This window comes from Brachyhypopomus gauderio, chromosome 7, assembly GCF_052324685.1.
Source record: "Brachyhypopomus gauderio isolate BG-103 chromosome 7, BGAUD_0.2, whole genome shotgun sequence".
Classification (NCBI taxonomy): domain Eukaryota; kingdom Metazoa; phylum Chordata; class Actinopteri; order Gymnotiformes; family Hypopomidae; genus Brachyhypopomus; species Brachyhypopomus gauderio.
Window position 1 is genome coordinate 27764248 of NC_135217.1, and position 25134 is coordinate 27789381.

A 25134-nucleotide genomic window follows, 5' to 3' on the forward strand; every position below is an offset into this window, starting at 1 on the left:
TGTAAATTTTTTGTCTCTTTTATTTTTCAGTGACTGTTAGACATCGAAATTGTAAATGTAACATTTGCACAATTGCTTGTATTAATTACATTGGTGTATAACTGAAAATGAAGTCTCAATTATAAGCCTAAATCATTTCTTTTCTGTTTCTTGAAATGGTTAGCATTGCATGTCTGCTGTCATTAAATATGCAACATCTTAATGATGCAGTTTATTAGACAATAAAGATGTTCAATTAGATTATATAAAATGAATGGTAAAAAAAATCATATGTCTGAATACAATCCTTTACAAAAACAATTGAATTCTCACATGCTGTATCGTGTTGAGAAGATGTTTGTCTGCTCTCTCTCCTCCTGGTCCTCTGAACTTCAATGATGATGTTTAATTAAGAAGGGCTTTGTGAACTTGTTTTGCAAAGAAGTAATTACAAAGACACACAATGCTGGGATGGTAGAATTTAAGAACAAGAAAAGTCCAGTACATGCGATTTTAGTGCACTCATGATATATTGGTATACAATACACTGATTATTTGGAATTGCAAGACAAGGGAGGTGTGATGTTACAAATAGTGCAATCAACTTGGCACAATATGTAAAACACTATTTTTATTCTATGAAAAGACAACTTAGAAAGGAAAAACACAGAAATTCACGTAAAAGAATGATTAGTTCTTACATGTAAGCACTTATCTGAATATGAATATCCTCCCAGTTGGTAAAAGTAAGGATTTGCTTCCTGATCGAATGAATTTGCATTCTTCATTTGTTAATTAATTTGCACTTCTCCGAACTGCTGAACACTCGAAGAAACTGCTGAACACTGGAAGAAACTGCCAAACACTCAAAGAAACTTTTGATGAAGTCCAAATGTGCCATCAAAAGCTTTGCTTTTGGAAAAAATCTAAATAAAAATTTTAAAATATTGATGGATGCCCTTTTGCAATGTGACCAAGTTTTTCCTAGCAAAGGGAAGTAACTGTGGGCAGCTGTACAAACACCAGGAACTCCTGCATGTCCTTTTCTGCAGTTGTTGCAGTCCATCGGGCTCCCTCTCCATCTCCGGCGTTCCCCAAGTACACCTCCTCGGCCCGAGACTGTTTTCGGTTGGCTTTCGTAGCTGCTTTTGCTTCACTCCAGGATGTCCAGGTAGACCGGCGGGTTCTTGACCAAGGCCACAAGGCGGCTATAGATGTCCTTGATGACGAGCCGCTGCTGGGGCTCCCTGTGCCAGCATCCCTGCATAAGCAGGTGCACCTCTTTGGGGCAGGTACGTGGACGCTCTAATTCCCGGCCTTGGGTGATGCATTCGATTGCCTGCAGAAGAGCCATAGGTTTACTTCTGAAGGAATGCCTTCTCCAAAGAAAATGGTGCTGATAATTATGAAATCATGCTGGCATAGTGACTATGTCAACCGGGTTTTTATTAACATTTATTCGTCAGTGATCATTGGTGAAGCATTTCATGAATACTGAATAAGGAAGAGAGAAGAGTGGTGATGCTGGTGCCAAAGATCATGCTGTAATTTGCTTCCAGTTTTCTTATTCTGTCTTTGACTTCATTTTAAATTCAGTGTGATCAAAAATAATCTTTCCTTGGCATAAATAAAATCATGTCTTCTAAAATCTACAGTAATGAAGTAATGCATAACCAAAATACTGTCCATATTACATAAATGCAGTGACAGTGGAATGATTGTAATGTAGTACAAATATTAATAGGTTGAAACATCAACCCACTCTACTCATTTGCTCATCTTCACTAAATCATAATTTAATCAGGCAGTAATGGCAAATACCACCATTGCCTTCTTACACTGCAACAACATGCTCATATTTGTACGTATTTGTTTTCTCAAATGGACTGTTATCATTCAAATTTGCAGAGTATTTTTTCAGCACTGATCTTCCTCATGGACTGAAAATAATAAAAGCTCTCTGTTTCCATGGCCACTGGTCAACCATTAAAAATCTAGTGGCTCCTGACAGTGCCCTTTGTAGTGCATTTGCCTACCTAATTGAATGGTAGGGTAAGCTACTGTCAGTGCTCCACTACATCATGCTGAAGTGGACAATCAATCACTCCAATGAATTAACAAAGATTCACATTGACCCTTCCGAAATTCTCTTCGCCTTTCCCAGGCCCGGTGGAAACTCATGGGCCATCTATCTATGACCCTTACAATTAGGCTCCTTATAATTAGCTCTGTCCATTACAAGACAGCAAGGATTAGGTTAACAAGGTTAGGCAACGTCGGCCCAGGGCGAAGATGAGGTCTAATCAGATTAAAATTGAGTAGATGGGAAAAGTGATCTACCCTACGCTTGAAAGAAGAGAGCCTTCTCTTCCATAATGGTGCAGTTGCGGTCACAAGCAGAGTCCACTTCTCAGTCCTTAATCTGAGAGGTCTGGCTCGTTCAAGGTACCTACAAATCTATTGATCTCTTTGTATCACAAGTGTAAGAGCGCAGACTGATTCCATCAACGGGAATGTTTATAGCTTACATCACCGTCAGAGGGATATGTACTACAACATGGTTCAATCTTTTGCCTTTACTCACTTTGAAAATGCTGTGCAAAGTACTTCAGATAATAAAACAGCAATAATTTTTGTTTTTTTTCAAATGTAAGTTTGCAAGATTTCCTGCACTATTCTCATTATAATATCACTTTTTATCTGTCTAGTACTTGAAAAATGTAGAATAGAGGTGTGTCCTTCTGTACTACGAGGTACTAGTAGTCCCAGAGAAACCCTCCAGAATGTTGATGCTGAAATGAAATGATAACTGATGACTGAAGCGTAGTGGGGCTGGGGAGTCTGCCATGATGAACAAGACATAACACCTGACGAGATAGACTGGAGGCAGGGCTTTTGAAAAACACGGCTACCAATGCGAGTAACAATGCCTTTACTGTGATAACACTGTTGTGAAACTTGGAAAGGGTGAGCTTGGTTATTGCGAGATACATGGTGAAGACTATGTTTGTACCTCACTGTTTGAGAGCTGATACCATGGCTGTTTGCCATAGGTGAAGATCTCCCACAGGACAACACCAAAGCTCCATATGTCACTCTCCGTGGTGAACTTTCTGTACATGATGCTTTCAGGTGGCATCCAGCGAATAGGTAACATGGTTCTGCCCCCAACCTGAGAGGAAGTGATGGAGAGGTAGTGTGAGAGGCAGAGTGAAAGAAGTGGGATTTAACACCATTCATGAAGAAATCTAAAGCCAAATGCTCACAAGATACACCAGATTCACCCACATTCATTCATATTTGTTCAAATAGACAGCAAAGACTTCTGAAGTGATGCGCACCCTGTAGTAGTCAGTGCTGTATATGTCTCTTGACATGCCGAAGTCTCCTATCTTCACGACAAGGCCCTCCCCGACCAAGCAGTTCCTGGTGGCCAGGTCTCTATGCACAAAATGGAGTGAGGCCAGGTACACCATGCCTGAGGCGATCTGCGCAGCTATTTGCAGCATTTGTTGCAGCGTCAGCTGCCCTGTGAATGGCAACTTTGCCTCGTCCAGGATCCGGGCATCAGGACCGTGAGCCCTGCACAAAGAAGAGTATATCAGACCTGTCAAACCAGAACAATGGGCTAAAAGGCATTGGCATTCACAGTAGTTGAGGTCCCAGTTTAGTCTTGTTTCCTAATTGCATGCAATTGACCAATGAGTGGCAACTGTATTCACACATGACCTCTAGGTAGAGAGAGGGCAGAGCATCTGTGGTAGCTCCTCTTCTAAGGACTGTTAACTGTAAGTATGATTACATTACAGTATGATGTGCATACATCATAAGTTTCCATGATCATTTTCCATTGTTGTGCTATTTGTTTGGGGAATAGTTTGACTATCAAGCCTGAATCATAACATTGCCACTGAGGGGAGCTTGCTTAAAATGTGCATCACTTAAGCGTGTAAGCACTCCGTAGATCAATCACCACTGCATGCAACCATGCATGCAACTTCTAGCAGCCTTTCATCCCAATATTTGTGCCTCTCCACTGTGTTACTGACTGGCCCTTTCCATGACGCTCAGAGGTTCCCTATGTTACTACTATTAGTACTATTACTAACTATTACTGTTACTACTATTAGTTTATCAGGCAGGTGGCAGGGGAGCAGCTGCTGCTCAGACTGGAGACTACATCCATGGACTGTCTCCTCGAAATGTGATTTCCACGTCCCCAGCGGCGTGCGCTGTCCCCCACTCCCATTCTGGCCCCGGCACCACCTGGCAAAGCGGCTCCTGGCGCATCGGGGTAAGTCACTGAGACTCCTCTGTGCCGGACATATGGCCTTCTGACAGGGTCATACTTCAGGGAACTTTTCATCATGTCGAGGAGATAAACGCCACTTGGCTGGATCGGGACTCTCCACACATAGCAACACTACAGCATTCTGGCTTTTGACTAAGACTGATTAGGGATCTCAGCAGTGCAGATGCATTGAAATTTGCACAAACTAGCTGGTATCAAGTTAATATACAGTTAAATCTAAGAAATGGCGTGGATTAATGGTCATTTCTTATCATCTGCAAATTGCACCATATCCAAATTCTTTGCACCGGAGAAAATCTGTGAGGCAGACACAATGTGAATATGTTTTAAAGACTATCCTAACAATTTCTTTGACATACTCCTTGATGGTGGTATTGTCTGCTTTAACTAATCATCTAAAGTACAAGCCCATTAAAGCACTCACTAATGGTTTTATATTCTATAGGCTTGGTGGCAATTTTGTTCAGCGCAGAAGGCCAATGAAATTGGCGAAAGAATATTGTGCACTGTCTCTCAGGATCAACCACAGACAAAAGTAATAGGACTGAACCCTCTGCTTTAGTCCCTCAAAATAGCAAAAGCATTAAAACCCCTCACATCATTTCATAGGTACACTTGGCAACATTAAGCTTCTTGGCCTTGCCTAACCACTTTACCACACTGCTGTCCTGTGTGGTTGTTAAGGTGAAATGACCATTAAACCACAGCACTGACCCGAAGTAGCAATTTATGTCAAGTTGTCTTGAACCTCTTGAAATGTCTCTATATGGCTTTTGAATTTATAAAAAATGCTTCACGTCATTTTATGGCCACCCAAGAGCCTAGTGGTTACTTTACATATGACCGCAATCCACCGTACTGACCTGAGGAAGCGGTTGAGGTCACCATGCCTCATGTATTCAAACACCATGGCGAGAGGCTCTCCATCTGTGCACACGCCGTAGAAGCGAACAATGTGTTCATGCTGGAGCACAGTGAGCAGCTCAGCCTCGCGCTGGAAGTCCTGACGTGTTGACTCATTGGCGTCCTTCAGCGTCTAGACACGAAGCATGGTGGATACTCTCTTATTACAGTATAAGAATTACATCCAAGAAGTTCTTAATCCAGTCCTCTGGGAAACCCATCCAGAGCAGGATTTTCTCTGCTCCAAGAACAATAAGAACAAGATCATCGAGGGTTGCAGGGTTCTTGGAGTGTTGGAAGGTGAATTAGTTATTAGTTGGGGATTGGTTTGGTTGGGAGTGGAACGTTCCTCTAGGAGTAGAATGGATCGTACTTGTACTCTACCTTAATGGCCACAAGCATCTTGTCAGTGTCTGGACAGAGGTTGGCGCACTCTGCCAGGTACACCTTGCCGAAAGCCCCTTCTCCCAACTCCCACTTCAACATGATGTCTTTTCTTTTAATGTGCTGAACACCTAAAATGGCCACAGTCATTCATTACAATCTTTCACTGTCACAAAAGATGATTCAATTATCAGTGTCTCAACGCGCATTTAAACTTAGCACACTTTGATATTTCCAAACATAGCATTATATGTTTCCCAGAAGTTTTCAAATTATCTTAGCAATCGGAGTGTGTCAAACACATCTTATGATGATCATAAGGAAACACATCATAGGGAAAAAACATTTCTTTCTCTTGCCATGCATCCCACTCACACATGTCTTTGTCTTTGATGATGCCACAGAAGTACTGAGGGTTCTCAACAAAACTGGAGATCCCAGAATCCAGTGTGCCTTCATCAGAGGAGGGAGGACTCGTACCAAAGTTCATGAAACGGAGCGAGACAGCAAGTTCATCTTCTGTGCCTAGAACTGATGACCCTGTTTGTATAGAAAGGAACAGGGTACACTTTGGCTTATCTTAGACAAAAATGCAATTTACACCTATGCAGCCTCTACATGACACCTGCACGTTGTTATTTTATGTTATGCTAGCATAAACCACAATTATAAATAAATTTATAAATAAATTAAACTTCAATTAATCAGTGAATTAAAACACGTAGCATATACATACATACATACACTCACTGGCCACTTTATTAGGTAATTAGGTAACCTGTCCAACTGCACATGAACGCAAATATCAAATCAGCCAGTCACATGGCAGACACTTAATGCATTTAGGCATATAGACATGGCCAAGATCATCTGCTGCAGTTCAAACCGAGCATCAGAATGGAGAAGAAAGGTGATTTAAGTGACTTTGAACGTGGCATGGTTGTTGGTGCCAGACGGGCTGGTCTGAGTATTTCAGAAACTGCTGATCTACTGGGAATTTCACAGAGTTTACAGAGTTTACAGAGAATGGTCCAAAAAAGAAAATATCCATTGACTATCCATCCAGTTCAAGGTCTTGTTGATGCCAGAGGTCAGAGGAGAATGGACAGACTGGTTTGAGCTGATAAAACTGCAACAGTAACTCAAATAACCAGTTGTTACAACAGAGTCATGCAGAAGAGCATCTCTGAATTTACATCACGCCGAACCTTGAGGTGGATGGGCTACAGCAGTAGAAGACCACACCGGGTACCACTCCTGTCAGCTGTTTCCAGTGTTTCCAGCACCTTGTTGAATCTATGATACGAAGGATTAAGGCAGTTCTGAGGGAAAAAGGGGCTCCAACCTGGTACCAGCAAGGTGTACCTAATAAAGTGGCTGGTGAGTATATATATACCCTATTTTTCCTTGTATACTGGAAATAGAAATATATATATATAATTATTATTACTTTCTATTTCCAGTATACAAGGAAAAATAGAATGTAATAATGGTCAATATGCTACTTAGAATCTTATCGACAACATGATAAGAAACAAATCTTAAGAGCTGCCTATGGTTCCCCTAACCAGGGAAACAGCTCTGACCACGAGGGCTGTAGGGCTCCTTGTATGCTGCGGAGGTGGAGGAACACGGGGGGGGGGGGGGGGGGGGGGGGGGGGCACGAAGGTTGTGAGGGGAGGAAGAGGAGTGGAGGGGGCCAATCAGGCCAATTTAGCCACACTGGCAGCAGGCCAAGCGCAGCTCTGAAAAGCTTCAGCTCCATCACTCCTCTTAAATGGCCTCAGCCGCGGCCCCTTGCACTTCTCACTTCTTGCAAACTGTAATTAAGACCTGGCAGCAGCTCGGCAGGCTGTTAGGCTGACAGCGGGCAGAGCTGCAGCCCCAGAGGAAACCGTATATCGCCATCTCCCGTGGATGTTACTTGAAAGTAGAGCGATAGCCAGCCACAGATCTCTCTCTCTCTCTCTCTCTCCAGAGAGCTCTGGCAGCAGCCTTTAACGGGCTTTCCTGTTTCAGAGCGTGTTTTTATGTGGATGTAAAGTTTGCTGTGCTTTTGCATCTGTCCACTTGTTGACCCTGCAATTGCACGTTTTAGGCCTATTTGATAGCCCTATATGATAGATGATTGCATTACTGAAACCTCAAGTATATATATATATATTTGTGTGCCAAAGTGTTCAGTACATCCTGGCCTTTTTTTGCACTCAGTGTCAAATTCTTCCCCCTCTACTGCCTGACAGCATCAGAGAGCTTCTGAGACTTACGATGGATGCCGAACTTGGAGTGCTGTCCACACTTGTTGATCACCAGAACCATGATGAGGAGGAACGTGCACGCGAACACAGCCAGCCCTACAGCCACCGACACCTGCACACACAAACATGTGCCTTCTGCACTCATTCATGGAGGAGCCGTTATTGGTCTGCAAGAGCCACTTCTCATCATTCTCTTACCCCAAACAGTCTGCTGTCCAGTTTCTCCGTGACATCACCGACTGACTGGTTGGTAGCAGATGCTAAAATATAAAAGCTTTTTGTTACTCATCAAGATAAAAGTGACTCTAGCCAGACTTTATTATTTTAGATGTCCAAATGGCATTGAAGATGAAGAGACTCTTAACATACACTTCTGATTTGAGAACTTTAAATATAGCATGCAATATCATGTAGTAGTGAGTAACTAATTTGGCGATGAATATAAATGACTTACTTGGGAGGTTGGTTAAAACTGGTGTGTTTGGGAGAGAAAAAAATGTTACTTCATTAAGTAATCAGCATCCTCAATTATAGATAATTAAGACTCTGAAATTTTAATGCACACTGCTCAGGTGAGATCTAGCATGGTTGAAAAGTTATAAAAGCACATGTACTTTGGCACCATTCAAGAATAACATTATTCGAGTCATTTTTATATTTCAATTTGTAAGGTGGCAGTATTTGAAGTATCTACTTGGAGTTAAAGACTTTATCACAATTACTCTCACTGGTCTCCAGTGTATGTAACTCACCAGGGATGACTCCTTCCGGGTCAGAGGGATCAAAAGGGTTGTCCATGAACTTCCATTTGATCGTGGCCATGTCCCTGCCCAGGCTGTTCTCCACGACGAGCGTGTAGTTGCCGTTGTTCAAATGCGTTGGCTTGTTCAGGAACAAGCAGCCGTGCTGGATGGAGCCGTCGTCTGAGTCTGGGATCAGCTGCGTGTACATGTACATGGTCTCCTTGAGCGGTACACTGTTGAACAGCCAGCGGATGGACGGTACCGGGTTGCCGTCCACCGCAAACGGGAAGCACCAGTGATGCTGCTTCTCTGCCTTCCGCAAGTACAGGATCCTCACGGGGACTGGACACAGCGACACGGACCACATCGTTTCCTCGTCACTCGTGCAATTAAGAAGCAAGACCGTGCTGAATGAAAACGACTGGCTTTGCAGGCTGAGGCATTAGGATTAATACATCCAAACTGCACCGTTTATTTTAATTCTGAATGGGCTCGCAGTGCTCTCAAAGTTTTACACTGAATTTACTTATACAGAGAGGTGTACAAGTTCAGACAGTTGGAACAAATTGTGAGGTACAACTTTTATTTTCTGAACCAGAAGTATCCACCAAATTTTTCAGGCTGTAGTAAAAGTTTAAATTTGTTTTGTTTTACAGTATTGTGTTCCATTATGTGACAAGTTGTTCTGTTGAAGGACAATCAAGTTGTTCTACATCTTTCCCCTCGTGACATGATGTATCACGGATCTCTGTACAAAGCCAGGAAGTGAGATACAGGTTTTAGATGTGCCTCTTTGCACAATAAGCATTTCAAGCTAAATCAGGAATGTCCTTTAAATGGCCTGAAGCTTGCTCAGGGGTCGTGTCATAATTTTCCCATGAATCGATTGGCTCCATCTTCACAATAAACTTGTTGACCCAGCATGAATAATACATTCTGTTCCGTTTAGGGGACCTAACCACAAGAAGCACCTGGACGCCTGGCAGATGCTGAGGACCGGAAATGGTTCTTTCAGCTGCGAGGAACATGCTGATGTACGCTGCCTGGCTGCTCGTCCATTGCCATTTTGCTGCTCTTAACCCATGACCCCTCCAGAAAGTGCTTCATGAGGGAGAAACGCCCCCATTTGTGACGTACTCCAGAGATTGCTTCCTCATTCCCAGTTGCTGTGTTAATAGTTCATCAGGTTCTTCAGTAGTTCATCAGGTTCTTGCCTGTGAACTCCAGTAAGTACAGGAGCGAAAATAAAATTAATAATGGTATGCTTTGGCCAATGGTTAGGATGAGAGCTGGAATTAACCTGTGAGACACATTCATCACCAATTAAAACCAGCCACTATTACTAGGGGGACGTGTAATTGGACTTTCACATCTAATCCACTGGGACAGCCACAGCTCTCATAGTTTGGAATCCTAACTAATATTGCCAGCAAAAAAAGACATGCATTTCACTGTCTATATTATTCTAGAGCTGCGACATCAAACGGTGGTCTTCAGCGCTGTGTGTGGACCACTGTAAGCACCATCATGGTTTTGGGGAGTAATTAAGCAGAGGTCATTAATGAGACTCTGTCCACCACTGAGGCTATTCTGATGGATCTGCAGCTAACACACTTACTGTCTGCTAATCAATCCTTACAATTGTGTTTCCGGACTACGGGGGAGAGAAGTCCATTAGCGGAGAGCAAATAAGATCTGACAACAGTTATCATCCCATTTTCCTGACAGTCATTATCATTCCCCTGATGGTCATATATTTGTCCGATGTCAAGCACTATTTTTCTCTTTTCAAAAGTGGAAGTGATAAACAATGTAAACACTGATCATTTCAGTTGTAAACATTGTTCATACTGCAAAAAAAGCAAAAATAAAAGGAAACTGTACCCATTGCAATAATTTTACTGACTTGCAAATGTCTTGTTTAAATGGTGCAGTTGAAATATCATCACTTGTTGACTTAATAGTAATCTAAATAGTAACCTTGCAAACAACAGCAACTAGTGGAGCCAGATTAACATATATGCAAATGAGATGATGCTGTCTCTGGCTAACTTTTATTCAGTGTTCAGTCATCACAGTGAAGTGTGTGGTAATACAGACTCACACTCTATGTTGAGCTGAACCATGGCCTCTCCTGGGCCAGCGCGGTTCTCTGCCTCACATGTGAGGTTGTGCAGATTGTCCTCAGACGATACGTTCCAAAGTTGTAGCACGAGCTCAAGGGTGGATCCCCAGATCCCCCTCTACACATACACAAATACACATGTACACACACTTTAGACATGTACACACACTTTAGACATGTATCAGCACTGAAGCATTTACAGAATAATACCTCATAAACTGACACATGTAACATCGTAAGTAATATCAGCTGTAGTATCTGCCATTTACTGAAGTATGGAATCAAATTTCTCTCTCTCTCTCTCTCACTCTCTCTCTCTCTACTTTGCTGTGTATGTAATGTGGCACTGTACCTGCTGTGTCCATATGGACTGAAGCAGCTCTGTTCTCCATCTGATACTGGGCACCGGTACACCGGTCACCTGGCACTCAAACGTCAGGTTTCCCCCCTCCCTAATGGTTAGTCTGGGAGCATTGATGCTGACTTCAGGAGCACCTGAGCAACGGGGGGGGTGGGGGGGGGCACTTAGTGCAGAATGTCTGTAAATCACCCCACGAACAGCGAGCCTGTGCGGGTCCACTGGAATTGCCAACATATACGGCACTTTCCCGAGATTGCTAGTCGTTGTAAGGCACTTACTGCAGTTCTCCAATGCAAAGCTGTCGAGCCGAACGCTGCTGCCATCGTAGAAGCAGCTCTGCTGGCTGTCAACGTCCCCCCGCCTCATTCTTTGCCACTGCTGCAACCAGTAGATATCACATGAGCAGGCCAGAGGGTTTTCCCGCAGAACTCTGAGAAAGAGAACCAATTCAGACTTTATTCTTTGTTCCTGAAGTCCAAAAGGCCAACAGTAGGTAAACCAAGACGTTTCTTTTAATTGTCTTTGTTTTTTAATGTTTTCATTTTTTACGGAACTATTTTATCATGAATATTTATGTTTTGATCACTGGCGGAGCTAGACTTTTTTCAAGGGGTGGCCAAAGGGTGACCAAGGCTTTATCAGAGGGGTCCATATACAAATGATGAACGAAAGGAAACACATATTTTCTCTTAAAATGACCATTTCCAGTGGGGGGGCACTAGGGGTGGAAAGGGCTCTGTTGCCCCCCCCTTTGGCTCCACCACTGGTTTTGATACAGGAGTATTGTTGATACAGGAAGTGATGAAAGTTTTCCTAACATACCAGGCACATTTACATTTACGGCATTTGGCAGACGCCCTTATCCAGTGCCACTTACATTTTTCTCAATTTATACAAGTGAGCAGTTGAGGGTTAAGGGCCTTGCTCAGAGGCACCTCAGTCATGGCCTCAGGTCTGGGAATCGAACCCACGACCCTCCGGTCACAAGACCAGTTCCCTACCACCAGGCCACGACTGCACATGCAGCTCCACATTCTTAAAATGGTACATGTTCACCCACCCTGTCTGAGACTAACCAGTGGAAGAATTCAAGAAAATTCTGGTTTACCAGCTTTAATGTTTAACTTTCTCATTGCTAGCCTTATGAAAACCTATTGTGCCAAATTCTTTGGTATTATCCGTTCTAGTTATTACAAGATTAAAGTCAGCTAGTTGAAAATAGTGCAGCAGTGAAACTGACAATCTTGGCCTCTTGGCAGTCCCAGTGTGGCAGTGATATGTCATGGTGTTACTCACAGGCTGAGTATGGGCAGGGAGTGAAACACTCTCCAGCCGATGTGAACCAGCGAGTTTGTGGCCAGGTTGCTGTGAGTGGTCATAGCAGGGGGTCCATCCATGAAGAGGTGAGAGACAAGAGAAACATTTATGATATTAAAACAGCAACAAAATATAGGGTCTTTCTAGGAAATGAATTAATAAATGTCCCAGCTACAACCTCACACAGTTAATTAATGCTGTATAAATGCATGGTATGACATCACACATTGTTCAAACTGGACTAAAGGCAGAGAGCTACATTGCACATTTAATTCAAGATGATGGCAAATGATTCATATCCGTCCTTTGGCGTGCACTTTTGTGTATGGTACATTAGTGAATTAGCCACTTTGGACAGTGGCAGCTTTGAATCAGGGATCAATTTGTGTCCTGCAGGCCCAAAGCCCATAACCATCTTCAGACTGTTTGATTCAGAATTTACACTCCAAAAGGAAATGTACTGCCACCCAAATGTACTTTTTTTACTACAGGGGATTCACTCATTGGTAGCTTTGTGGTGACTACCCAAGAACCTTACAGTGTTACACTAAACTATTCTGACTTCTGAATGCCTCAGTCACTTTTGATTTGTTTCTCATTCTCTATGTGGTCATCAGACGGCAGGGGCTTGGTGCATGAAAACAAAGACTTCAGGGCTGAGAAGAGCTGATATGGTTGGTGGTGGGGGGGACCACACGCTATGGATACCGATTCACTTTGGCAGGGCTAATGGGGGCCAGCAGGGTTTCAAATATTTGTTTTCCCACCCCTGAAAAGTTCATGTCAGATGGTTTAGCCATCAGGGCCTATCTGTTACAGGATCGGTTCCTCTTCGGTGTCGTGGTTGGGGACAGCAGCTGCCACCAAATACTGAATATACGGGCTAATACTGAGGTCTTAAGAAGGGGCAAATGGCACTGCAAAAATTCGGGGGGCGATCAGGCAAAGAATGCCATGCACATCTCCTTACTATCTCAGTCTCCCAGACACTTGAGAGAATGCTGCATTTTCATGTACGCCCCTCCCAACCACAGCGGGCAGCTCCCCGGCCAGAGTGATGCTCCTGATTTTAGAGACACATCTGCTCCCCCATCACATGGCTTGGTGAAATATTGATTAAGTCATAATGGACCCTTAGTGGAGTGTATTTATTATGCATCAGCTGTCAATAAGACGCCAAAGCAAGCGAGTAAAAGGTGACTTCTGTATGCCGTCTCCAGTTTCGCCAGGGGGGAGACCGTACCCCCCACGTCACCACCCACCCTCACCGCTATCACCCCAATCAGCAGCACCGGGGCATGTCACACAAGGAAGAGGGCTTGAGACTACAAGATATGGGTGATACAAGTCAAATACCCGAGTATGGGTTACAGCCAACACGGGTCTGGCTTTGTTTACATGTGTGTCGATAGCAGGTTGACCCGTGCTCCATAAGGAAATATGTTTCAAATTTCTGTCCCTGGTTTTCTAGTGAATTTGAATGGTGGGTTTTGTACTATACTATCCGAGATTACCTAATATAATTGCATGTTTTATATTTCCAGCAACAATCTGTTTCATCAGTTGATCCAAGGAGGGCTAACAAGAAGACAGCATTTCTGCTCAAAAGCGATGATTAGCAGTTACTAACACTAGCACACAATAGAAACACATCTGATTGTAGAAGACAGAACTTCCTTTGGGGGATAAGAACCACTTACACATATTGGAGCTTATAGTTATGCTGGAAGGCATTATCAGAGATGAACACCAAGCCGCATCCTATGACTGTGCTGAAAAGAAAAAAACACAGATGCACACGACACACACACACACACACACACACACACACACACACACACACACACACACACACACAAAGGACATCTTACATGGCGTGGTGGCCAGTCAACTGATCGTATCTTTAGACAAAGACATACATCAAGTCTGGTTAGTCATAATTGCATACGTCAGGCCAAATGGATCCTATGAATCAACCAATCACAAGAAACAACACGTTAAGAACAGGTATCATTGGAAGTGACGTTCACTGGCCTTCGTGCCTTGCGTTCTGGTTGCCGTTCAGTGATTACTGAAGTATCCCTTTAACTAACCTTTCATCCAAACCATAGTATGTGTGTTTAATGCTTTCAGCACTGCATCTTCAAATGCATTTTAGATGTCTTACTGTACATCAAATCCAGTGCGTGTTGGGTATACAAATGTTCTTTAACACTAGATAAATAAGCCCTGTGCACTGTGAAGAAGTGTTCAGGTACTCACAGGTTCTTCAGTTCCCTGTAGTTTGCCAGGTCTAAGTCTGTGATGTTCTCCAGGCTGGGCTGGTTCTCGATGTAACTGGTTAACCAAAGACAAAGGCCAATTCCCTCAGTATTTTCAGCAGCACGACCAACCATTAAAAGAAGAGTTTAGGATTTAAGGGAGGTGTTAATCAATCAATGAATGAAGCTATTGCAAAACAGTGCATCAATAATTGCATATCAGTATACATAGTGTAGGTAGGTATTACATTCCCTCTGGCTTCAATGTGATACATTTCAAATAATAATTATATTATAGTATTAAAATATTAGCTCTTCTTGCTCATACTGGAAAATCTAATGGATATTATTACAGTTTCTAAAGACAATAGGTTAATGGGCGCAGGTTAGCGAACACAAACACACATTCCGTACAATGCATTGTGGGTAACTCCATTTCTCTTGCATTTCTGTAAGCTGCTTTGTAACTTATTTTCCGCACTGCTCCAAACAGAGTTCTTTGTCATATGTTGTTTTTGAGATGTACATTCAAAATTGGTGTGATGCAGCCATCTTTATTCATGCCATGAAGGCCAGTGCAGCACTGTGTCTGGCATCCAACAATTTTGCAAAGCAAGTCTGCCAAAATCTGAGGAGGAGGAGGAGGAGGAGGAGGAGAGAACTTTGCTGTTGATGATCACAACGATGAACAACAATCTTTCAATTATTCATATCCTTCGAAAGCAACCTCATACAATAAACACAATGTGAAAAGCTCAGAGAAGAGGAGCTCCATTCTTCTAAGCCTAAACTGGTGATTCACAGTAAGGTAGCTGCATGAAGCCATGCAGTGCGGAGTGCAAACAGATATTTATTTGCGTGTGATTGAGCCATAGAGCAGTAATGTAATTACAAGGGAGGTGGGACGAGGATCTTGAACCGCCCTCGCTTATTTGATTGAGGCAAGTGGGTAATATTTCATCTATTGTTCTCAGCTGGGCATTTGTTGCCAATTCACAGAATTGAATTTATAACATGATGCATGATGAATTTCTGCTGCTGTTTCGGAGGTAATGGTCCCTTGCCTTTTTTCCCAGTAGAAGCTGTGGGCTTTTTTTGTACTGTGTTCTTTTTATCGTTCTAAACCTGTGAATCACTGTCATTTCAAGGGTACAAATGTTCCACATAAATATAAAATGAAAGAGACTTCAGGGTTATTGATTGGAGCAGTTAGAGAAAATATTGTTTCTCTGTTAGAGTTCGGTGAACCTACGAGGTATACTGATGAAATGTGTGTGGAGAGCTTTTGCCTAAGGTCTTATATAGAGACAGAGAATTTGTGTGTGTGTGTGTGTGTGGGGGGGGGGGGGGGGTAGTAGGAGAGAAGGGATGGTTTGTTATCTGACTTTGTACCACATTAGATACTTTTTGAAGTAAGGGTGGCATGCATCAGTAGATATGTATGTGCTCATACGAGGAGGGTTTTGTGACCCTGAAGAGTTTGTTTGCTATATTAGATGCTCTGTCCTGACATTGAGAGCACTGGTCACAAAATTTTCAAGACCCTAGAATGAAAAGGAAGTCAAGGTTGGACAGGAAGTCCTGTACATTGTTCAGAAAGTCTCACTAATCTTTGAGTTGATGATCAAATATTTTCCACAGTTGAGATTTCTTTCAGCTTCCCAGTGTTTCTAATACCTGGTTTCCTCTTCAAAACAGGTGAGGATGATCTTTGATTATAACTTCTATAACTGTATTCTCTAAGAATACAGCACAGGCTACAAGTCAACTCCAGGGCTAGATGAATGCAGCTACTAAAAGAGTTTAGCATAACTCAGTGTTAGCAAACTCAGAGTTAATATTTCGGATATTTTTTCCAATGGTTTGGTGGTTCCTCAAATTAGCTCCTTAAATTAGAACAATTACTGTTCCAATTTTCCCAGGTTGTCTTCTCTAATTAATATGTATATTTAATTGGTTAGAATTTAATTGGTCATACTTATCAAACCAAAGTTTAGCAAGCTGCTATATTATATCTTGACAAAATAAACGTGTCCTGTGACTTGCGTTCATTGATGATGCACACACTCAGAATAACTGAATAACTGAGTTGCCATGGCACTTTTCAATAAGTCTTTCAGTTGATTACATGAAGTAAGGTTATGTATTCATTGTATCCATCCACTGACTTGAGTTATCAACCTGCAAAAAGTTCATGACACCACAAATACACACGAGTAAATGTAGAGCTGCTGTAATGTATGGATTCCATTGTGAGCTTTTGTCTCTTCCCCCTAAACATGCATGTAGACCAATCACTACTCTCCCAGTCACTGGTCATTTGCATTCGCTCTATGCTAAATGTTCAAACTTTATAGACACTTGCCATGTACCAAATCAAATCAACAAGCCATGCCTGAATACACTTCAAGTTTCACAGCAGCCAAAAGCTCTGAAGTTAAGAGTGTTTGATCCAGCTAACCTCATGAGCAGCACCCCTCTGGCAGACCTATAAGTCACCCAAAAGTTCATAGACAGTTCCCCCCCACCATCCATGTACAGAGACTGAGCCAGACTCACATATCCGTGACGTTTTCGCTCTCCTGCGGTGCCAGCGCTGGGACGCTGGTGATGCTGTCCGTCTCCAGGCACTGCAGCAGGGTAAAGAAGCAACGACAAGCGGCCGGGCAGCCGCTCAGAGCCGGCACGGCCAGGGTGAGTACCAGGGCCAGGGTCGCTGGCCGCGCGGCGCCCCCCGCCATGGTGAGCTTAACCTGGGGTCAGCTCGCTCCAGAACTTCCTCCGAGCAGCGGTGCTGGTAGTCTGGATAGCAGGAGCCACGGCAGCAGGTTTCGCTCTTGGCCGAGGCTCTCCGGGATGTGTGGCTGGGGCTGGGATATTGAGCTGCTGCAGCACTAGTGAGGTAGGGGCCCAGGGGAACGGTGGGTTGCTGCCTCCTCTCTTCTCTCCTCTCTTCCCCTCTCCTCTCCTCTCTTCCCCTCACTGCCTCCTATTCAGAGATAGAGAGAGGGAGGAGCGGGGCAAGGGAATCCATTAGCTAGTGGGGGTGGGGAGGGAGAGAGGGCGCGGTGGTCATCAGACACCTCCAGGACGTGAACAGAGCAGACAGATGTGATGTGGGGCCATGGGGAAGGCGAGGGAGAAGAGACCGGCAGCAGGCTAGCTGCAGGTGGATGGGATTGAGAACAAGGCCACCACCTGCTGGAGTGAACAAACTGGGAGGAAGTGAAGGATCAGAAGAGAGGGAGAGATACAGAGAGAGAGACAAAGAAAGAGACAGAATAAGAAAAACAGCTCATGTTCGGATTTGTCACTAGGAGTACCTAATAAACCAAGCCAAGGCCAAACATGACGATGTCCCAAAAATGGGGCACACAGGTGACACTAGGTGATCAATAACAGTTAAAAAGGCCTTAGGATCAAGAAAAAAAAAACTTTTTATTAGCAATCTTTATGTCAGTTTAAGTACTGTCTCTTATTCAAAGTCAAATTTCATTAGATGTCATCTCCATTTCATCTCCATATTTTCATGAGAAGTAATTTAGTGTACATATCTGACTCTTTATCCATAATAACGGGTGACAGAAATCAGGAAGCAAAAAATGCTGTCTCTTCCAGGCAGTGAGAGATATTCTGGGCTTTGTTCCCATAAAAAAGGTTTAGAGAGATGAGTGTCGCCTGTGGATGTGTCTCGAGATTGTGGAGCTTCGACCTTCTGTGGGGATAAACACTGAGCCCCACCCCCAGATCTCTTGATAGCCGTACACAAGAGAGTGAGGTCATAGTGTCCTGACCATAATTCCTGGCTGGAGCTGAATTCAGCACAAGTGTTCAGGATTTCCTCTATCGCTAGCTCTCTCTGAATTCATCAGAGCAAGAAAGCTCAGGCACCCACCCAGAGAGAGAGAGAGAGAGAGAGAGAGAGAGAGGAGGGAGGAAAGAGAAATCCATCTATGGTGGTGTAGTCCATGGGTCCTAGAATGCTGTCTTTGGTGGTTCGATGGACCTCTCCAGCTCTTTAAAAGCAGGAGCCCATGGAGAAGCTTTTAAGCCCATTTTGCAGGTTCTGCTGCGTTATTATTGCCATTGTTATTTACCTCTTTGCATCTCCCTAGTGCTCCTGCACTTCTGCAGACCATCGATTCCTGTTGGAGTGGCCCTGGTTCATTTAGGAATAGCTTAAACCTGGAGCGTGGTAAAGGGTGTCCTTGTTAAAGCTGCCTCATTTATCCTTCCGAACAGGAGCTGTGATATATAAGGACTGTCTGTTTTTTAGACGATGAAGTCTGTTCTAGTTTCACATTCTTTTTTTAATGCATCACAGCAAAGCATATAATATTGATCTTCTTTGCGATATGTCACTATCCTGTAATAGATTCGAACAGTAAATAGAAGATCTTCATGGCAAAACCACCGTGATATGTGCTATCACATGTTCTAGCAGTTCTATCTGAACTTTTCCTACCCAATTCTCATACGTACTGCATAGATAGAAATATCATTTCTGATTACTTTCCATATAATTGCAATTACATTTTTCACTGTGGTACTGTGATAGGTTCATAAGACGTCTTGGTAAATGGTTGAATAGGATGTGGCAAACTTGACAGCGAAAGCAATTACAAAAGTGGGTAACTTGATTAAAGTCTAACAGAAAAACATTTCCCACACCCACTGCAAGCTACCTCACACTGTTACCACAACTTATTTTATTAGCAGAGCTTTAAAATGAACATGCTATGTGTTCTTTGCTTGCAAAGTACAAATTAAGAAACAGAGGGTCACAGTAACTGGGCATCATTATGCTATAAATGGTCTCTGAAGTTCAAAGCACATATGTTCCACATATCAACATATCCACTTTAAAGCTTAAATGCACAGGTACAATAAATGGCATTTCGCAAAGTTCTACTGTACATTATTTTTATATCCATCCATATACTGAACTCGGTTCACTTTTTTACTTTTTTATACTTAATGTTTTGGCTTCTGTGGTGACATTGTGACAAGCATGTACATCCATTAGAATACTACACCCTTCCTCCAGATGTATTCAGCATCAGAACTGGTCTAAAGCTCTGTGAAGCAGCAGAAAGATTTATCCTTTTCCTGAGTCATTCTGTTCTCACCCACACCCATGTCCTCACTCACACTCCTGTCCTCACTCACATTCCTGTCCTCACCCACACTCATGTCCTCACTCACACTCCTGTCCTCACTCACATTCCTGTCCTCACCCACACTCATGTCCTCACTCACACTCATGTCCTCACCCACACTCATGTCCTCACTCACACCCATGTCCTCACTCACACCCATGTCCTCACCCACACTCATGTCCTCACGCACACTCATGTCCTCAGCCACACTCATGTCCTCACGCACACCCATGTCCTCACTCACACTCATGTCCTCACCCACACTTATGTCCTCACTCACACCCATGTCCTCACCCACACTCATGTCCTCACTCACACTCATGTCCTCACGCACACCCATGTCCTCACTCACACTCAAATCCTCACTCACACTCATGTCCTCACACACACTCATGTCCTCACTCACACCCATGTCCTCACCCACACTCATGTCCTCACGCACACCAATGTCCTCACTCACACTCATGTCCTCACTCACACCCATGTCCTCACCCACACTCATGTCCTCACACACACTTATGTCCTCACTCACACCCATGTCCTCACTCACACTCATGTCCTCACCCACGCTTATGTCCTCACTCACACTCATGTCCTCACCCACACTCATGTCCTCACGCACACCCATGTCCTCACTCACACTCATGTCCTCACTCACATTCCTGTCCTCACCCACACTCATGTCCTCACTCACACTCATGTCCTCACTCACACTCCTGTCCTCACTCACATTCCTGTCCTCACCCACACTCATGTCCTCACTCACACTCATGTCCTCACTCACACTCCTGTCCTCACTCACATTCCTGTCCTCACCCACACTCATGTCCTCACTCACACTCATGTCCTCACCCACACCCATGTCCTCACCCACACTCATGTCCTCACACACACTTATGTCCTCACTCACACCCATGTCCTCACTCACACTCATGTCCTCACCCATGCTTATGTCCTCACCCACACTCATGTCCTCACTCACACTCATGTCCTCACCCACACTCATGTCCTCACGCACACCCATGTCCTCACTCACACTCATGTCCTCACTCACACCCATGTCCTCACTCACACCCATGTCCTCACCCACACTCATGTCCTCACGCACACCAATGTCCTCACTCACACTCATGTCCTCACTCACACCCATGTCCTCACCCACACTCATGTCCTCACACACACTCATGTCCTCACCCACACTCATGTCCTCACGCACACCCATGTCCTCACTCACACTCATGTCCTCACTCACACCCATGTCCTCACTCACACTCATGTCCTCACTCACACTCATGTCCTCACCCACACTCATGTCCTCACGCACACCCATGTCCTCACTCACACTCATGTCCTCACCCACACTTATGTCCTCACTCACACCCATGTCCTCACGCACACTCATGTCCTCACTCACACTCATGCCCTCACTCACACCTATGTCTTCACCCACACTCATGTCCTCACTCACACTCACGTCCTCACTCACACTCACGTCCTCACCCACACTCACGTCCTCACTCACACTCATGTCCTCACTCACACTCACGTCCTCACCCACACTCACGTCCTCACTCACACTCATGTCGTCACTCACATTCCTGTCCTCACCCACACTCATGTCCTCACTCACACTCATGTCCTCACTCACACTCCTGTCCTCACTCACATTCCTGTCCTCACCCACACTCATGTCCTCACGCACACTCATGTCCTCACTCACACTCATGCCCTCACTCACACCTATGTCTTCACCCACACTCATGTCCTCACTCACACTCATGTCCTCACTCAGACTCACGTCCTCACCCACACTCACGTCCTCACTCACACTCATGTCCTCACTCACACTCACGTCCTCACCCACACTCACGTCCTCACTCACACTCATGTCCTCACTCACATTCCTGTCCTCACCCACACTCATGTCCTCACTCACACTCATGTCCTCACTCACACTCCTGTCCTCACTCACATTCCTGTCCTCACCCACACTCATGTCCTCACTCACACTCATGTCCTCACCCACACCCATGTCCTCACCCACACTCATGTCCTCACTCACACTCATGTCCTCACCCACACTCCTGTCCTCACTCAAATTCCTGTCCTCACCCACACTCATGTCCTCACTCACACTCATGTCCTCACTCACACCCATGTCCTCACCCACACTCATGTCCTCACTCACACTCATGTCCTCACCCACACTCATGTCCTCACTCACACTCATGTCCTCACTCACACCCATGTCCTCACTCACACTCATGTCCTCACTCACACTCATGTCCTCACGCACACCCATGTCCTCACTCACACTCACGTCCTCACTCACACTCATGTCCTCACTCACACTCACGTCCTCACCCACACTCACGTCCTCACTCACACTCATGTCCTCACTCACATTCCTGTCCTCACCCACACTCATGTCCTCACTCACACTCATGTCCTCACTCACACTCCTGTCCTCACTCACATTCCTGTCCTCATCCACACTCATGTCCTCACCCACACTCATGTCCTCACACACACTCAAATCCTCACTCACACTCATGTCCTCACTCACACCCATGTCCTCACGCACATTCATGTCCTCACTCACACTCATGCCCTCACCCACACTCATGTCCTCACTCACACTCATGTCCTCACCCACACTCATGTCCTCACGCACACTCATGTCCTCACTCACACTCATGTCCTCACGCACACCCATGTCCTCACTCACACTCACGTCCTCACTCACACTCACGTCCTCACCCACACTCACGTCCTCACTCACACTCATGTCCTCACTCACACTCACGTCCTCACCCACACTCACGTCCTCACTCACACCCATGTCCTCACTCACACTCATGTCCTCACTCACACTCATGTCCTCACGCACACCCATGTCCTCACCCACACTCATGTCCTCACTCACACTCATGTCCTCACCCACACCCATGTCCTCACCCACACTCATGTCCTCACACACACTTATGTCCTCACTCACACCCATGTCCTCACCCACACTCATGTCCTCACTCACACTCATGTCCTCACCCACACTCATGTCCTCACGCACACCCATGTCCTCACTCACACTCATGTCCTCACTCACACTCATGTCCTCACGCACACCCATGTCCTCACTCACACTCACGTCCTCACTCACACTCACGTCCTCACCCACACTCACGCCCTCACTCACACTCATGTCCTCACTCACACTCACGTCCTCACCCACACTCACGTCCTCACTCACACTCATGTCGTCACTCACATTCCTGTCCTCACCCACACTCATGTCCTCACTCACACTCATGTCCTCACTCACACTCCTGTCCTCACTCACATTCCTGTCCTCACCCACACTCATGTCCTCACGCACACTCATGTCCTCACTCACACTCATGCCCTCACTCACACCTATGTCTTCACCCACACTCATGTCCTCACTCACACTCATGTCCTCACTCAGACTCACGTCCTCACCCACACTCACGTCCTCACTCACACTCATGTCCTCACTCACGCTCACGTCCTCACCCACACTCACGTCCTCACTTACACTCATGTCCTCACTCACATTCCTGTCCTCACCCACACTCATGTCCTCACTCACACTCATGTCCTCACTCACACTCCTGTCCTCACTCACATTCCTGTCCTCACCCACACTCATGTCCTCACTCACACTCATGTCCTCACCCACACCCATGTCCTCACCCACACTCATGTCCTCACTCACACTCATGTCCTCACCCACACCCATGTCCTCACCCACACTCATGTCCTCACACACACTTATGTCCTCACTCACACCCATGTCCTCACCCACACTCATGTCCTCACTCACACTCATGTCCTCACCCACACTCATGTCCTCACGCACACCCATGTCCTCACTCACATTCCTGTCCTCACCCACACTCATGTCCTCACTCACACTCATGTCCTCACTCACACCCATGTCCTCACCCACACTCATGTCCTCACTCACACTCATGTCCTCACCCACACTCATGTCCTCACTCACACTCATGTCCTCACTCACACCCATGTCCTCACTCACACTCATGTCCTCACTCACACTCATGTCCTCACGCACACCCATGTCCTCACTCACACTCACGTCCTCACTCACACTCATGTCCTCACTCACACTCACGTCCTCACCCACACTCACGTCCTCACTCACACTCATGTCGTCACTCACATTCCTGTCCTCACCCACACTCATGTCCTCACTCACACTCATGTCCTCACTCACACTCCTGTCCTCACTCACATTCCTGTCCTCACCCACACTCATGTCCTCACGCACACTCATGTCCTCACTCACACTCATGCCCTCACTCACACCCATGTCCTCACTCACACTCATGTCCTCACTCACACCCATGTCCTCACTCACACTCATGTCCTCACTCACACTCATGTCCTCACGCACACCCATGTCCTCACTCACACTCACGTCCTCACTCACACTCACGTCCTCACCCACACTCACGTCCTCACTCACACTCATGTCCTCACTCACACTCACGTCCTCACCCACACTCACGTCCTCACTCACACTCATGTCCTCACACACACTCATGTCCTCACTCACACTCCTGTCCTCACTCACATTCCTGTCCTCACCCACACTCATGTCCTCACTCACACTCACGTCCTCACCCACACTCATGTCCTCACGCACACTCATGTCCTCACTCACACTCATGCCCTCACTCACACCCATGTCCTCACTCACACTCATGTCCTCACTCACACCCATGTCCTCACTCACACTCATGTCCTCACTCACACTCATGTCCTCACGCACACCCATGTCCTCACTCACACTCACGTCCTCACTCACACTCACGTCCTCACCCACACTCACGTCCTCACTCACACTCATGTCCTCACTCACACTCACGTCCTCACCCACACTCACGTCCTCACTCACACTCATGTCCTCACACACACTCATGTCCTCACTCACACTCATGTCCTCACTCACACTCCTGTCCTCACTCACATTCCTGTCCTCACCCACACTCATGTCCTCACTCACACTCATGTCCTCACCCACACCCATGTCCTCACCCACACTCATGTCCTCACTCACACTCATGTCCTCACCCACACCCATGTCCTCACCCACACTCATGTCCTCACACACACTTATGTCCTCACTCACACCCATGTCCTCACCCACACTCATGTCCTCACTCACACTCATGTCCTCACCCACACTCATGTCCTCACGCACACCCATGTCCTCACTCACACTCATGTCCTCACTCACACCCATGTCCTCACTCACACTCATGTCCTCACTCACACTCATGTCCTC

The 25134-nt window shown here is 45.4% G+C and overlaps 1 protein-coding gene across 1 annotated transcript; it reads right to left on the bottom strand.

Annotated features, from left to right (window-relative positions):
• Positions 1-443: 443 nt before the first annotated feature.
• ntrk1 (neurotrophic tyrosine kinase, receptor, type 1) lies at positions 444-17777 on the bottom strand. Its single transcript, XM_077012965.1, has 17 exons — positions 17203-17777; positions 14645-14719; positions 14083-14154; positions 12362-12430; positions 11344-11495; positions 11057-11199; positions 10684-10822; positions 8589-8921; positions 8291-8308; positions 8035-8096; positions 7846-7948; positions 5954-6118; positions 5579-5709; positions 5155-5327; positions 3321-3561; positions 2993-3151; positions 444-1318 (listed from the first exon to the last, which is right to left on the bottom strand). Exons 1-17 carry the CDS (start codon positions 17382-17384, stop codon positions 1133-1135), a joined length of 2403 nt encoding a protein of 800 aa, XP_076869080.1. The 5' UTR covers positions 17385-17777; the 3' UTR covers positions 444-1132.
• Positions 17778-25134: the final 7357 nt, after the last annotated feature.